The sequence below is a fragment of the Cyprinodon tularosa genome, unplaced genomic scaffold (genome assembly GCF_016077235.1).
Source record: "Cyprinodon tularosa strain WSP-4 unplaced genomic scaffold, ASM1607723v1 ctg325, whole genome shotgun sequence".
Lineage (NCBI taxonomy): Eukaryota > Metazoa > Chordata > Actinopteri > Cyprinodontiformes > Cyprinodontidae > Cyprinodon > Cyprinodon tularosa.
Window position 1 is genome coordinate 946,134 of NW_024039036.1, and position 17,482 is coordinate 963,615.

The window sequence follows — 17,482 nt, forward strand, 5'->3', positions numbered from 1 at the left end:
TCTGCCGGCTTCCGTAGAATCGTGAGCGCGCATGGGGGCGCTATTAGGAAATCCTATACACTACTGTTTATGCTCTAAAAACATTCTAAATGACTTCGTTTCGAGTAAATTCTGGATGCTACCCACTCAGGACACTTGGATTACATTGGACGAGCAGTATGGAGGAATATTGACACGTTTTTGTGGACTTTTATGGACCTTTCTGTCTCGGGCGCCATGGACCTCCATTATTTGAATGTCAGCAGACAGCAAGAAGCCTCCCAGATCTCCAGATGCATTTGAGATATCAAAAAAGTACTCCAGAGTGTTGTTCAGCATGGAGGTGAGTAGAAAATGAAGGCTAATCATGTTTTGGGTGTACTATTCCTTTAAGTATTGCATAGAAGCTGTGTGTCATATTAACGTAAGTGCTCTGTTTTCTGCACTAATGAGAATCAGCGTGGCTGAGGCCTCTCCCACTGTGAGGAAGAGAGAGAGAGAGCAAGCATTGAGTAGAAGCGTTTCCTCTCCTCTATAAATGCAGCAGGGAGCGCACATCTGGCTGCAGTGAGGCGTGGTTGCTCAGATCTGACAGGTGGCCAAGGATCAGGACCTGCTTTTCTCCTACACACAAACACAACAGCAGCAAGATGCCAAAGTGCCCCAAGTGCCAGAAGGAGGTTTACTTCGGTAAGATTTATGCCTTTTTCTCTGCATTTTTTCCTCTACTTTTAGATCTATCTTATTTCCTGGTTGCTTAAAATGTGCGTCCTTCTTGCTCAAATGAGGAAACAGGAAATCTGAATGAAACGAAAAATGCAACACATGTTTTAAAAACCAATTTAAAAAACCTCCACATATATTTAATTTTACCAAAATAAAAATCTATGTACATTTTTTATGCATTTGACATCTAAGCAATGAACGAGACAAGTATTTCACGCTCAGCACATTCAATTCAAAGCATAAATTTTATGTTGAACATTAGTTATAGTAAGAGATAACAGATTAGATTAACCTAATAGTAGCCATTTAATTAAAAATGTTTTATTTACTTCTGAGTTGCATGTGTTTTATGTATAAAACATAATGGAAATATTCATATGTGGAGGGGTTGATGTAAATGTTGCAAATGAAAAGTTATTTTCCTTCATTTTAAATGGTAATTCATTAAAATCGCCCAACAGCTGCAGGTTTGATTTGATTTTAAATTAAGAAAAAATTGCATTTAGTCACAAGATATCTGACAGAGTCTCTGAGTTCACTTTCTTATGCTCCTCTGATGTAGATAGATGTTAAATGGATAGTTCACAATCTTTCTGTTTGCCTCTTTTAAAAGTAAATGACATCAGACCTGCGCAACATAATCCAGTTGATTTCTTTATTTTGTATAAAACAAGAGTTGTTGGACCAAGAAGTTATTTAGAAAGGGGCCTAAAGAGGGGACTCCCTTTCCAGTCTCATAAATGTGCATAAGATCTATTCACCGTAGCGTTGGGTGGTTATTTACTAATTAACTCACACATGTCTTAGAAACTGAAATCATGGGCTGGGCACTACTGTTTATGTTTTTATATGAACTGTGAATGGAAGATAAGAAGTGCATCCATTTGGAGAAAATGTCTGTTGCAAAAGAAAAGCAAAGTGGAATAACAACAAAATAGTTCTTTCCTTAAATTGCTGTCAAATATTTGCTTTTTCTATTGCTTCATTTTTATATCTGACCGTTACTCTGACCGGAAAACCTTTTCTTGTTCCCTGCTCTGCACAAGTTTCACACAGGAAGATAAGCGGTGGTACGCCCTCTACCTCACGTACCTTTCCACATGATGTAGATGTGATGAGGATTTAACTAAACTATAGATATTAACTCCTTATAAAGCTTTAATAAAACATAATTCCAAATTTTTTGGAATTCTCTCTTTAAGGATTCATCTCCATAACGACCATGTATTTTTCTGAGGTTGGAATCTTTTGGGCTAAAATAAGTCAGAAAATGCAGCATAGTTGTGAAAAAGGTATAATAGTGATTATATATAGTATAATATAGTATATATAGTATAATAATAACTCTATAGATTTGTGCTGCAGCAGTCTCTGGGTTCTCTGCCCTCTGAGCTTTTTCATTATGAGGTTAATTTGGATTGGAAGATCTTTGCCTGATTAGGGACCCAATCCTTCACCGTATCTAAGCTCCATGAGTAATGAGCAGAGCAGAGGAAGTAGGTTTCTGATTTTGTAAACTACTCCCTTATTCTGTGTCCCACGAGATGCCCCGGGCAAAGCTGAATTTAATCACCCGCCGACTCCATGTTTTTCTTCTGTCTCTGTCCACCAGCAGCTTCATTCTTGGTCAAAGTGGCGTGGAAGCCAAAGAAAAGCGCAAAGCCAAGTGTTTGGACTGTGTGATCGTTGAGCCAGTCGTTCTGTTCTCCTTCATGGTTAATCTTTTCCCTTCCTTCCAATATAATCAAACCAGTCAGCTTCTGCCAGAACAGAACAAGCATTAAGTCTGCCTCCATGATGGAAGTTCTCTTTCATAGCTGAGGGGATTAAAGCATGAAACAATACTTTTTCATTCTTTTTGAAAACAGACATATTTATCTTTAAGTGTCCAAATTAATTTCCTATCTCCTATATAAACGGCCTCTCTATCACATCTTCCCATTGCTGATGCTCAGATGGAAACAATCAAGCTACCGCTGCCTGAATGATGGAGATCCAACAACAGGAGAATGTTTTTCTCTTGTTGGAAGCTCTTCAAAATGTCGGCGTTTTAGCAGCAATACCTCAGCCGAGCCAAATGGGGAGTGTTTTCGTCTACCCTAAGGCATTGAGTGAAGGAGAATTTTTTAGAACCACAAAAATGAGCTCCGCTTGGTTTCCCACATGAGTTATTTATCTTGACGGTTATGGGTCTGTTCTTAATTGCCCTTGGATAACTATAACAGCCCTAAACAGGAAGAAGCCTTAAAAAGACTTATAAACAACTTATATCTTATCTGCAGTAGAAAACAATCTTGGTTATCTATTTATTTCATTGAGAAATCCAGATTAGTTTGCTAGAAAAGGTTGAAAAAGAAGGGCTAGTCCATGAGGGACTAAACTGGTGCTGCAACTAACGATTATTTTGCAAATCGTGTAATCTATCATTTGTTTTTTCAATTATTCATGTAATGATCAGATAGCGAAAGGTTTCCCAAAGAAGATTTTTTGCCAATTTAAACCAGATAAAACACAAACTTTTTTTCCGCTTGAGGAGTTCTGGATACAGCATATAAACCGACAGAAAAATGTTTTTATCTTAAATGCTAAAGGTTTATGTATTTTTATTACAATCTTTGTATAATTGCTGCTCTAATAGGTCGCTCTGGTGCTAAAGGCATATTTTATAGTCTGTACTCCAATTAATTATTAATCGATTACTAAATTAGTTGACGATTATTTCAATAATCGATTATTACAATTAATGAAATTAATTGTTTCAAACCTCGACTAAACCAAAGCACTCTTGTAGTTCTTAAAACAGTCCCATTCGCAAAGAAACTTCACAGTGAGAAGCATATGTTTCTGCACAGGGGAGGCTGAAAACGGGCTGTAAAAATAAATCGTGAGAAAGCGTCTTCGGTCAAAGGTCTGATGGAAATGAAAATCAACATTTTGATTGCAGTTTATAATTCTTATCGCCCCTTGGTTTAATGTTTTTGTTACTTGAGTTACCGAAAAATGTATTACATGTTCTGTTGTTGTGTTCCTAACAGGAGGATCACTGGTGCAACAGCTCCTACTTCCTATTTCCTGTGTATACAATCATTTCCTTATATGTAAATTACCGCCAAATGCAAATATGATGAAAGTTTAAACGTTTTTCTTATCAAAACTGTCTCCTGACTTCTTTCTAGACAGTAAATGTTCACTTTGCTGTTGGTCCCTCTCAAATTACCAACTACCTAATCTGGATTAACACCAAATTAGGACACATAAAAGGATGAAGAATGATGTTAACTTATAAGTATCCCTTTTTAAACCAGATTAGACTTTTTGCACAACCGATTCTGACAACGTCTCTTCATTAATCTTTGCTGGGATGGAATGAACCAAAGGGTTAACCAGCTGATGACGTTTTTCTTGTGAGTTTCGTGTGTCTGTGTATACTGGACTGCTTCCACATTGCTCCAGGCAATGAGGGTTGATACAGAAATCCAAAGGGATCATTTGTCCTCAGTCTTTCATACCTCATTTAATCCTCATTTTATCAGGTAGAAACATAACAGTTGGCCTTATCAGACAGATAAAATGAGCATAATTACAGCAGATTAGAGTCGACCCTGTTTATCTTGTTGGGCTAGCCCTCTTGTTTACCCTACCTAGTGGTTTGTTATCGGAGGTTAAATAATGATTTGCACAGGCTGGGCGTTTTTGTCCAAAACCCCACCGCCTTAAGTTGAGATGTTTTCCTAGACTTGGCTCAAGAGTCTGACCCACCTCAGGAGACTCTTACACATACTTCTCATGGCTTACATGTAATCCTTTGCTACAGTCGGTTATTTTTAGGGCCAAAATTATTCATTTCCTGACATGATGTGTATGTTTGGAGGCTAGTGGCTTTGCCTGATGTTGTGGTTGATTCCCCTTCTTTTCAGTATCCACAGGCATTACTGAGCATTAGGAAAGAGATTGGAGTTTTCTTTGGACTATTTGCAAATATCAAAATAAAAAGAACATATAAACCATGTTAAAAATCTTTTTTCAGCCTCCAAGATTATTTTTTCAATATATACTCATATATAAATGACATTTGTAGATGCAGAAGAGCTGTTCCTTTAACGTCACCTCTGATCTCTAAGAGGTATTAAATAATCCAAGATGTTTTCTATCTATTATCTATGTCATGCCATGGATGAGTGTCGGTTGGGTGCAAAGAAAACACGATTAAAATTATGCTATGTACTAAAAACATTCCAAAACAAACATGTATAGCAACAGATAATTGCTATTGTATTGATTTTTTTTCTATTTTGTAACACTAGTGATAAAAATCACCCAGCCCCTGTTGCTTTGATCTAAAATAGAAAAGCAACGATTGCTTTGCAGCTCAGCCTTGATGCGCTCTCTTTCACGTCCCTGAATGTTTTTTTTTTAAACAGACTTATTTGTGTCTTGGTGAACTTGGAAAGTGCAGCAACCTTTTCCCAGCTGACCAGCAGTGCACAGCAACAGGTTGGGGAGGGGAACCTCTGCCTTAATGCTATATACAGGAAGATTGAGGGAGATTTAAGTCATTTAGAATATTTTACCAATTAAAATGAGAAAATCTGCCCTGAAGCTACTTTACCCACCAGGACAGAACTCCAATAAAATTTCTTATCCTTCCATTTCCTTCCAGCAGCGTTTCTCTCTTTCTTCACCTCAACTGGCGACTCCTGGTTTTAATCTAATCTTGGTGTTTAAACATAAATAGTTAAGTTCCAAATCATAATGTAAATCTACATCTACATCTAGATGGAACCATTAGCTCCTCGTTTTCAAAAAGCCGCAGCTCTGCTTTCCTCATTTCCTTTCCGATAAAGGCGTTCTCACTAAAACATGTTTTCTTTATTAGTGGATGCAAATCCTCTGTCTCACTTCTCCTCCCGTCATGAGTGCAGAAAATGCATTTGAAGCTCTGTCAGTTCTAAGGCAGATCCATAATGCAGGGCGGTTCTGCTATATTTCTTCCCTCTTTTACAGTTCTCCTGGGTGGATGTTTTTCACAGATCATCCACAACTGATAAAGTTTTATCAGACTTTATGAGGCAAAAGGAGAACAGATTCCCTCAGGGACAGTCTGTCTTTTTTCCGCCCCTCGACCACACCTAACAGTAATTCAATTCAATTCAGTTTATTTATATAGCGCCAAATTCACAACACATGTCATCTCAAGGCACTTTACAGTTCAACCAGATCATACAGTCAAATTGATACAAAGTTTTCTATCTAAGGAAAACCAGTTGATTGCATTGACTCATTGACTCAAATACAATCCCCCACACTAAGCATGCTTGTAGCGACAGTGGAGAGGAAAAACTCCCTTTTAACAGGAAGAAACCTCCAGCAGAACCAGGCTCAGTGTGAGCGGCCATCTGCCGAGGCCGACTGGGGTTCAAGGAGACAGAAGCAGAGATACAAAAAGCAGCTGTAAAAGGCGGCCCCGTCCAGGAAACACACAGCCAGGCAGACGAGCTCCAAGGCAGCTCCCATGCCAGAGGACGAAGAGAGCACATCCACTCAGTCACGGTCAGAGAAACAGGACCACACTGGAAAACAGGCCGATCTCCAACATCTATTAACAAGGGTGTTGATAGAAGCAGCACAGCTAATGTTTTTTTCCAGGATGACGTCACAGCCAAACAGGAACAGACGAGGCAAAGCTACTCTGAGGAAAAGCAGAGAGAGCAGAAGGTTAGAGATTGAACTAACAGATTCTGCAGAATAGGAGAACAGAGAGAGAATGAAGCAGAATGATGAAATGGGGGTCCCTATGTCCTCCAGCAGTCTAAGCCTATAGCAGCATAACTATAGAGATAGCTCAGGAAAACCTGAGCCACCCTAACTATAAGCTTTATCAAAAATGAAAGTTTTAAGCCTAGCCTTAAAAGTAGACAGGGTGTCTGCCTCACGGACTAAAACTGGTAGTTGGTTCCACAGGAGAGGAGCCTGATGACTAAAAGATCTGCCTCCCATTCTACTTTTAGAAATTCTAGGAACCACTAGTAAACCTGCAGATTGAGAGCGAAGTGCTCTGTTAGGAACATAAGGAACAATCAGATCTCTGATATAAGATGGAGCTTGGCCATTTAAGGCTTTATATGTGAGAAGGAGGATTTTAAATTCTATTCTTGATTTAACAGGAAGCCAATGAAGAGAAGCCAGGATAGGAGAGATATGATCTCTCTTTTTCATTTTCATTAGAACTCTGGCTGCAGCATTTTGGATCAGCTGAAGGCTTTTAACTACAGTTTGTGGACTTCCTGATAGTAAAGAATTACAATAGTCCAGCCTTGAAGTAACAAATGCATGGACTAGTTTCTCAGCATCACCCCTGGACAGGATATTTCTAATTTTTGCAATGTTCCTCAGATGAAAGAAGGAAATTCTAGAAACCTCTTTGATATGGGATTTAAATGACAGGTCCTGATCAAAAATAACACCAAGATTTTTTACTTTATTATCTGAAATCAGTTTAATCCCATCCAAATGAAGTGACTGGCTAATCAGTTTCTTTTTCAGAGACTCTGGTCCAAAGACTATAACTTCTGTTTTGTCTGCATTCAGAAGCAGAAAATTAAGAGTCATCCAGGTTTTTATGTCTTCAAGACATGCCTGTAATCTATGTAATGGGTTAGCTTCATCTGGATTTATAGACAGATATAGCTGGGTATCATCAGCATAACAGTGGAAATTAATCCCATGCTGTCTAATAATTCTACCAATTGGGAGCATGTATAAAGTAAAGAGAATTGGTCCTAGCACTGATCCCTGTGGTACTCCACAGGTAACCTTTGAGCGTGTTGAAGATCTATCATTAACATGAACAAACTGAATTCGATCAGATAGATAAGATTTAAACCAGTCTAGTGCTGTTCCTTTAATTCCAACAAAATATTCAAGTCTTTCTAAAAGAATATTATGGTCAACTGTATCAAATGCAGCACTAAGATCCAACAGGACGAGCACAGATACAAGTCCATTATCTGAGGCCATGAGAATATCATTAGTGACTTTCACCAGAGCTGTTTCAGTGCTATGATGAGCTCTAAAGCCAGACTGAAACTCTTCAAAAAGTTCATTATGGTGGAAGTGATCGCAAACTTGTTTGGCAACTACTTTCTCAAGAATTTTGGATAAGAAAGGAAGATTGGATATAGGTCTATAATTGACCAAGTCATCTGGGTCAAGAGACGGTTTCTTAAGCAGAGGTTTAATTACAGCAATCTTAAAAGCTTTAGGTACATATCCCTGTAACAGAGATAGATTAATCACATCTAAAATGGAGGAGGAGATCAAAGGGAATACCTCCTTAAATAACCTGGTTGGAACTGGATCTAACATACAAGTTGAAGGCTTAGATGAAGACAATAATTTTGCTAATTCAGAGAGTTCAACTGGATCAAAGCAGTCTAAACCCGGTTCAGATTCCATGACTACCTCAGGTACAATCGCGGATAGAGGAGTGCTTATGATCTTATTTTTAATAAGATCAATCTTATTTATAAAGAATCCCATAAAATCATTGCTGCTAAGAGCAGGTGGAATGGACGGTTCAACAGAGCTATGGCTCTGGGTGAGTTTGGCAACTGTATTAAAAAGAAATCTAGGATTATTCTTATTCTCCTCTATTAATGAGGAGAAGTATGCTGCTCTTGCTTTACAAAGGGTCCTCTTATACAGCAGTAAACCATTTTTCCAGACTAGGAAGGACTCTCGCAGGCCTGTGGAGCGATATTTTCTCTCCAGTTTCCTAGCATTTTGCTTCAAAGTACGCAGCTCTGCATTAAACCAAGGAGCAAGCTTTCTATTTTTAACGGTTTTCATTTTCAAAGGAGCTGCGTTGTCTAAGGCAATACGCAGAGAACTAGCAACCCCCTCAACAAAATCATCAACCTGTGAAGGGGAATAAGCTAAGCTTTTGCACTCTGCAGCACTGCTCAGTGACACAGAGGAGAGAGAAAGTGAAGCAGATTCTTTAAAATTTATAACTGCACTATCTGATAAAGATCTACTAAAATTGAACCTTCTTTTGGGGGAGGAGAACTCTGTTAAAGTAATCCTGAAGGTTATTAGAAAGTGGTCAGAGAGGACAGGGTTGTGAGGAAATACTGTTATTTCTTCACATTCTATGCCGTATGTCAGCACAAGATCCAAAGTATGAAGATGAGAATGCGTGGGACTATTCACATTTTGAACAAAGCCAATAGTGTCTAAGATAGCATTAAAGGCTGCTCTTAAGCTATCGCCTTCAATGAGGCAAATCTGCACTGAGTTCATCTTTGTGGTTTAAAGTAGACACGAGACTAAAACTTCCCAGCTCCATGAGCTCATGTGCCCTGCAGCCGGACTCTGCGGCTCCCATCTCCTCACCAGACGACAGTGCAGGTCTTTGTTGCAGAGGTCATTCTGCGATTGTTATTAATTTCTCTCCTTTTTGTGTGTTATTGCAGCTGAGAGGGTGACGTCACTGGGGAAGGACTGGCACAGGCCATGTCTGAAGTGTGAGAAGTGCAACAAGACGCTGTCTGCTGGCTCACATGCGGAGGTGAGCTAATTAAAATTAAATTTCAATAAAAGCTGTGACTCTTACAAATAATTTGATTACTATTAAAAAAAGATGCCCCCGATGTTTTTACTAGTTTTAATTGCTGATTGGAATATCAAGAACTAGGAAATTATATTTTTTCCCCCATCTTGTTTTCAGTCAATTATGTAAAACCATAACAAGTAAAACTATGAGTTAGTTTAAAAGTTTTAGCAATATTAGACATTATTTATATGCATATCTTCAATACAAGAGAAGGGCACTTGGAATCTCTCAATTTCTTTGTTGGATTCAAAACAATTTCATCTGTTAAAATAAGAAATAAATAAAAAAGTAGTGTAGTAGTGCTTTTTTTTTTTTTTTTTTGCAGTTGGTCAGCCTTTAAAAAATTTCCAGAAACAGGAATCACCCAAATAAGTTCTGAGAGGTGCATTGTGCATTCCTACAATAAAAAATAATCAACAGCTTGAATTAAATCAACATCTAATTTGACTTAGCCTCATTATACCATTACAATAACTTGTTTTATGTGTTTTTTTCCTCCTACAGCATGAAGGCAAGCCGTACTGTAACAAACCCTGCTATGCTGCAATGTTTGGACCTAAAGGTAATCCATCATTTCTTTAAATCATGTTTTATCTAGTCACCCCCTGAACTCTTAAAAACAGTCCCAAACTGTAAATATAATTATATAAATGCAGGTAATATTTGTCAGATACCACAGGACTGTTAAAGTTTTAACATTCCTGTTACTATGGTGTCCCGTTTTACATCTGAAAATTGCCCTTTTAAAACCTAATGTCTGGATTTCTTCCTGTCATTTAGGGTTTGGACGTGGTGGTGCCGAGAGCCACACCTACAAATAGACAGGTACTGTCCCCATATTTTCATGCCATTTGCATAGACTTCCTTGGAACAAGACTTGTCTTTGCACTTGGACCTGTGTAACTTGAGATTGCTTTGCTTCATCTGCAGGGCGAAGCATCGCGGCGTGAACGCTTTGTGGGAACAAGATTGAAGAAACCAAACCTCTCAGACAATGGAACACCTCTAAACAAATCGCTCGCTTCCATGCGGGGAACCAATTTGAATGCATTTGCTTTTGTTTGACCTGTTTTAGGCCATTTTGGGTTTTGTTTTTATTTTGTAATTTTATGTTAAGTCATGGTGACATTGTCCTTTGGCTTCCACTTTTCCAATGAAACATTATGAAATTTGTGTCTTTGATTTTTTTTTATTTTGTGGGATTTTTTTGTTGTTTGTTTTGTAAAGAAAAGTTCTGACAGTTTTTCCACTTAAGCAAAGTTTCGCATCAAATGACAATTATAGTAGAGCACTGTCATAAAATATATATGACTTTTTTAATGTTGAAGCCTAGTTTATTAAAAATAAAACTCTGGACATGGCACCGCCAGAGGCTGTTCTTTCATTAATGGTAATTAAACGAGATTTTCCTTTTATGAGTTCCATCGGCATCTTTAATAAGGACAGAATAATTACAGTTTACACTCGACCCAATTATACATTCCACTTTTCGAGCTTGTTTGGTTTCCAGATGGCGAACGTCCAGAAAATGTTTGACAATCCTCTCATTCAATTGTTTATTGTGATTGATGCTCATTTTCTTTATCAGTCGCTGTTTGAAGTTAGAGAAAGAGCAGATTTAGGAGGCCATTTGAAATAAAATAATCTTTTCTTTGACTTTTTTATGCATGTTATTAAGGCTTCAAGATAAAGGCTACTTTTGAGCTTACAGCTGTTTCAAATGAATTGCTAGACTTGGTTATGTTAAGAATTAGAAGATTCTAAAGGAAAAACAAAAGGAGTTTATCATTTGATAAGTTCTATGACTAACCACTTATGTTAAAAGTAAAAATTTCCTTTAAAATCACAGCTCTCAAAGGAAATATTAAAAGTGGCTGATACAGATTGGACTTAAAGGGTACTTCAAAACAAAATTCAGATGGGTCCATCTGATTTAAATAAGATAAATATCAATTTTATTGTAGCTCAAGTGGATGTTTGACTATTCTTAGCAGTTTTCAACAAACCACCTTATTCCGTTAGTCTATGGGTGTAAGGCGGGGTCCACCATGGGCAGGTTGCTAGTCTGTCGCAGGGCAACCACGCACACACTCACACCTAAGGACAATTTAGAGAAGCCAATTAATCTTAACATCATGTTTTTGGACTGTGGGAGGAAGCCAGAATACCCAGAGAGAATCCACTTATTCCCAAGGAGAACATGCAAACTCCATGCAGAAAGACTCCGGGATGGGAATCGAACCCAGACCCAGCAAAAACTGTTCCACTATTCAGTTTTCAACTTGAGAGGATCAGTTGGTTTAGTTTATGAAAAAGAAAGTAAAGTTCGTAATTGAGCTCAGAATCTGACGCTCCTTATCAGATGCATAGTAGATGCCCCTGACTGAAGCCACTCTGGGTGGGAATTCATCTGACTACAACATGAATGACCTTATTTGAGCTTTATCTGCAGGCAGAATTGATGGATAAATAAATATTTTTCACATTGGTTATTAGGTTTCCTGTTTCAAATGATTTGGTCATTTAAAAATAAAGCTCCATTGCAGAAACAGGAAACACCTCAAGTATTCTGGGGACACAACTCGATACAAAGGTCTATCTTTGAATGATAGAAGCAGCTATAATGAGGGGGATTTTCCAAATGTGAAAAAAGATAAAAAGAATGCAAAATACAAATGTGAACAAGAACAATATCATGCAATGCAGCTGAATATTTTCCAAAGTCAGGATTTGAAATGCTTTCATCTCAGTAGCAGTTGTGTTTGCATTCAAGGCTCCACCCATCCTGATAACTTTTAGATTAAATAACATTCTTAGAGGATCTACAGCTCCATCAGATCATTCTTCTTTGCATGTCTTTCTGCAGCTATTTGCTTTCTGCACAGCTGCTCTCAGTCATGTAGCACTATGCTCCCGCCTGTATTGTCCAACAGCTGCTATGGCAACCGACACAAACAAGCCCCAACAAACAGCCCATTTGTCTGTCTGTCTGTCTGACTGCCTTCATGCCACCCTCGCTCGACTAACAAAGACGCTCCCTGTGACAGAAGAACCTCCACCAAGGTCACTGGGACATGGAGCCAGTGATGGAAACATGCAGAGGATGTTTGGCATTTTAAATTCAAATGTTTGCATCATTTGGTTACATCTGCAAAGCAAAGAAGTCAATTGTAATTTTCAGAAATTGTATCCTTAATTCAAAGGAAAAAAAAAGTTGTGTTTGTGAAGTCTAAAAATAGGATGAATTATCTTCATGTTTGGATCGCTCCTGCAATAATATTTATCCTGTTCAAAGATGTCTGTCATCTCATTTTGCACAGGAAATCCCACACCTCTGTAGTCGCGGCTGATGCGTCCAGATGTTTGTGTGAGCCTTGGCATGGATACACCTCCCAGCTTGATCCTGAACCTGATATGCAATTCTGGAAGCTCAAAGTATAAACACAAGGCAGATGAAATCCAAGAAATGTACAGAGGAAGGCGCCAGCTGCATGTTTGGCCACAGCTTGATTCATGATCTGGAAGCCTTGAGTATTAAAGAGAGGATCATTTCCAGGCACAATTTTAATGAAAGCATGATGCGAGCAGAAAGCACCGTCATAAAGTCTTAACAGTGACTTCCACTGCTCTTAAAATTAATTGTTTTCTATTCACTCAAGGAGAAAGAGAACGAAGCTGTGGGAAATTTACCAATGAAGACCTGCTGTGTCAACATAAATTAGGAACCCAAACATTCATGAAGTTTTTAAATTAGACCCATTAACACAGTAATGGCTGGAAAATAAGGGTTTCACAGGTACCATGATGCACACAGACATGGGTGGCCAGAGCAGCTTAAAGGCTGAGGCAGTTGGACTACAAATGAAGAATGAATTGCAATACTTTACAAAAGTATTCACACCTCTTGAACCTTATCCCTAACTTATAATCAAATAATTCACTATGTTGAATTAGGATCTTTTGTGTTATGAAAACCTGGATGGTGGAGCCAGCTTTATTCTAACTCAGGAGTAGGGCTGGGGGAAAAAAATTTGATTTTGAATCGATTCCTTTACATTTTTGCAAAATCGATGTCTAGGGAATGAGATCGATTAGTTTTATAGTGACGTGCGCGACGTTCACATTCAAATGAGCAGGAAAGATGCTCTCAAGATTACTTCAAGCCTGTCATGATTTTACCCAAATGCAGAAGACCAAGCAGGTAGACCAGGGGAAAAGGTTTAACAGGTTTTATTGAAGAGATAATGCAGAGAGAAGTGTTGCTCTGAACACTGCTCAACCGGAACTGAAAAGTGAGGGGAAGACACAGCGGTTAGTTCAGGCTCAGTGAGAAAATAAATTCGCGAACTTGGATTTACCCAGGATGCGGTTGTTTGTAGTTGAACGGAGAAACGGACTGCCACTCAGATTTCCTGCGGTACTTGAACAGGTCTTAATGAAAATGAATCCCTTTCTCAGTGTGAAGCTCAAACGATCTCTTGGGGAAAGTGGATCCAAACCTACTGTTTGAACCCCAGCTCAGTTTGAAGCTCTGTTGATCCTTCCAGGGAGAGAAGGTCTGAAAAAACCCATTTTACAGCATGACTTCCTGCCGAGAGGCAAAAGACAAACAATGTTAAAACTCAGGTTGACAAGAACTCAGTTTGACTAAGCAAAACTCAGCTTGGCTAGAGTACCCAAAACTGGCAAACACTCTGGCGTTGAGGTAGTGGCAGTCAGCAGCTTAAGAACACTCCGTTAATGAGGAAACCATCAGCAGGTGTGTGAGGAGTTGGACCAGAACCAGGCGCCTCCTGGTGGATGAAGGGAGACAAACACAGAAACACAAACACACAGACGGGAGTCCTGACAAAGCCAGACAGCTGCAAATATAGCCAATAGGTTGACTGAAGACATTAACAAATGGGGGCTGAAAAGCAAGCACCCTGTAGTTGTTGCAGACAACCCTGAAAATATAGTTTGTGCAGTGAAGATAATACAGCTCATGCATGTCTGCTGTGTCCCCCGTTGTGTCACGTCTGCTTGCTTGAGTAAAGCTTCACTTTTTCGCTTTTCACAAACAAGTTTGAAATTTTGAGACAGTTTTGTTCACATCTCAAGTTTAAACTGTCCGATTTACAATTTTGTACTTTGTGTTTAATATGACAGGAAAAAATAAAATACATGAGTATTTTGAAACACAGTTGAACCACTTTCATTATTGTAAAAACAGATCGAACCAAAATAATCGATTTAGAACTGTATGAATCAAAATTGAATCGATTCAGGACTTTGGGGAAAATACCCAGCCCTCAGAGATGGCAAAAGTACTCACTTTCCGTACTTGAATAAAAGTACAGATACTTGTGTTAAAAAATACTCTGGTAAAAGTGGAAGTACTGATTAAACTTCTTTACTCAAGTAAAAGTAACAAAGTAAAGGCTTATAAATTTACTTAAAGTATAAAAGTAAAAGTAGAAACCACTTTTTTCATGCCTACATTTTAAATGGATGTCTGCCAATAGGACTAGATCTCCGTTGTGTTCATTTTCAATCATCTCGTCATCCATGCTACTATGCTAACGCCACCGCCACCAAGCTGCAATGATTTGCCGCCAATGAATACCGCCGAATCTGTCGATTCATCTTGTAGTGGTGCGTCAAATGCAACGTAGATTCCCATCCAATTAGATTGAATTTGGTATTGATGACGCGAAAAATAATAACGGTAACTCCATTGAAATGATTCAAAACTAAAGTAACGAGCCAATTTTTTAAAATGTAAGGAGTAGAAAGTACAGATATTTGTGTAAAAATGTAAGGAGTAGAAGTAAAAAGTCGCCATAAAAATAAGTAGTAAAGTAAAGTAAAAATATCAGAAAAATCTACTTGAGTACATTAACGAAGTATTTGTACTTCGTTACTTCCCATCTCTGCCAGCCCTACTCAGGAGAGGAGAGGGAAAAAATGACCCTTTCAGCCAAAATGCTTTGTGTGACAGAAAACCACACCCTGAAAAAAATAAACATGGTAGTGGCAGCATCATGCTGCTAGAATATTTTTTTTGGTGAGGAGAGGGGAACTTTACAGCGGGAAGATGGATGCTTCCTCCAGCAGTAAAATACAAGCTGATCTTAGAAGATAACTTGTTAGCAGAGAACCTGCAACTGAGTCAGAACTTCACTTTCCTCCACGACAAGACTCTGAACATGGTAACATGGTTACCATAATGGTAACAATGTTTAAGTCCAAACGAAAAGCACTTACACTTTTTAAGAATAAAAACTTCCTGAAACTTCTTAGTGCAAAACCTGCACCTCAGTCAGAATAAGTGGAAAGAAATTCTTAGTTGGATGTTAATTAAAATTTCCCTAAAAATGGATTGATCTAGACCACTGCTGCTCGAGTTGTAAAACCAGGGTTGGTCTAGGAAGGCAACCCATCTCTTCTATCTCCGGTCGTTAATAGTCCCTAACAGATTTTTTTTTCAGGGTAAGGCCTATTTTCAGACTCTGGTCCTCTTCCCATCAAACCTGATCAGCTTCTTGGTCCTCCACATCATGATGCTACCACCACAAGCTCCCTTTTTGGCAATGATTTGTTCAGGTGACGCACAATGTTAGCTTTCTGCCGCACAAGAAATGTTTTTAATTCATACCTAATATACCCATGTTTGAAAGACGCTTAAATCACCCTCCAAGCCCATTACTGAGCCAGAAGGTGACTTCTCAAGGAAATTAGTTTCACCAGATTATATTAAGAGCTATCACTCAAAAGCAGGCTGCATAAAAATGCAACTTTTGTAGTTTTTTAATTGTTAGAAATAAAAAAAAATAAAAAAAAACAGTATAATTTCACATCCCCTTTGCATGTATGCCCTTTTTTGTTTTGGTCTCTCATGAAATTCTCTAAAAAAGGTTGTGAAATAACTATTAACGGACATTAGGCCATTGCTTCCTGGGTGGTTAAAATAGAAGAAACAGAAAGATAATGGTGATAAAAAATAATTCTGCCATTTGCCTGTTAAAGTAGAGGAATCAGAATTATAAACTGCAAGTGTTTATGTTTCACAAAGCCTGTCTTGGCCTATACCCTCTATGACAAAATATTTCTTTAGTATATCTTTGTAGGAGCGTACGAGCCCGCTGGCTAAAGGTAAAACCAGCCAGGGATATCCCGTATACTAGCGTATAACACCAAATTATTTCAGATGTGCGCAGTCATTAACTCCAAGCTGTCAGTTTTGATATTACCCAGTGAACGAACACACACACCTCTCATCCAATAACATCATAATGGACATCTGTTTTTCCTGGGGAGAGCACTTAAATCTTATGAAGCAAATTAGTAGATGTAATATTAGAGGGATGCTCTTAAGTCTTCCAGGCTGCCGTGGAACCTGAGCATAAAGGAAAAGACCTGGAGAAGAAATGAAACAGACACATCTGACTCTCTGACAGACTGAATATTAAAACTGAAGATTTTTATTCTTTATTCCTTTGCTCCTTTACAGAAGTACCTAGAAAAGGTTTTAATATTTGAATTTTATTCATGCATGGTTGAAGGATAATCATAAATAGTTTTCAGTGCATTTGCTATATATGCAGTTCCATTTTGTCCCTCCAATAGATTCACATTCAAATGCCTTCACATGATATATTTAACCCAGCTGTTCTGCAGAGGCTACAGAGGTTTCCTAGAGAGCATCAGTGGACAAACTAAGTCATGAAAGACGTGTTGGAAAGGTTCAATGCTCTGTTAGGTTACAAAACAATATAGAAGCATAGCGTAACAAAATTGTGTTAAAAACAAAATTACCTTTCTTTTATTTTTTCCATCCACCTTTGGATTAACACCTGTTGTGAATAAATGCTTTTAGTGTGAAGCATTGGGGTGTTTTTAGACTAATCAAAATTAGCAGATTTAGATTCAGAACTAAATGGAAAACAAATATAAAGGAAAACATCTCAGTGTCAGGATCTCTCAGTATTTGAGTTTTTAGTTTCTTTTATTTCTCTTTTTTCCCTTAGCTGTCTTTGCTCTCCAGTTGTGGTCATTTCATCTAACTTGTTTGCAGATTGGGATCTTATTCTTGTTCCTTTCTACATTTTGTACCATCACACAAACAAATCCCCTTGTTAGAAGTTATATTGTACAAAATGTATATTTTGGGTTCCTGTCCAT

At 38.2% G+C, this 17,482-nt stretch overlaps 1 protein-coding gene across 1 annotated transcript; it reads left to right on the plus strand.

Annotated features, from left to right (window-relative positions):
* Positions 1-510: 510 nt before the first annotated feature.
* crip1 (cysteine-rich protein 1) lies at positions 511-10,975 on the plus strand. Its single transcript, XM_038293361.1, has 5 exons — positions 511-669; positions 9,180-9,274; positions 9,824-9,881; positions 10,100-10,144; positions 10,250-10,975. Exons 1-4 carry the CDS (start codon positions 630-632, stop codon positions 10,138-10,140), a joined length of 234 nt encoding a protein of 77 aa, XP_038149289.1. The 5' UTR covers positions 511-629; the 3' UTR covers positions 10,141-10,144; positions 10,250-10,975.
* Positions 10,976-17,482: the final 6,507 nt, after the last annotated feature.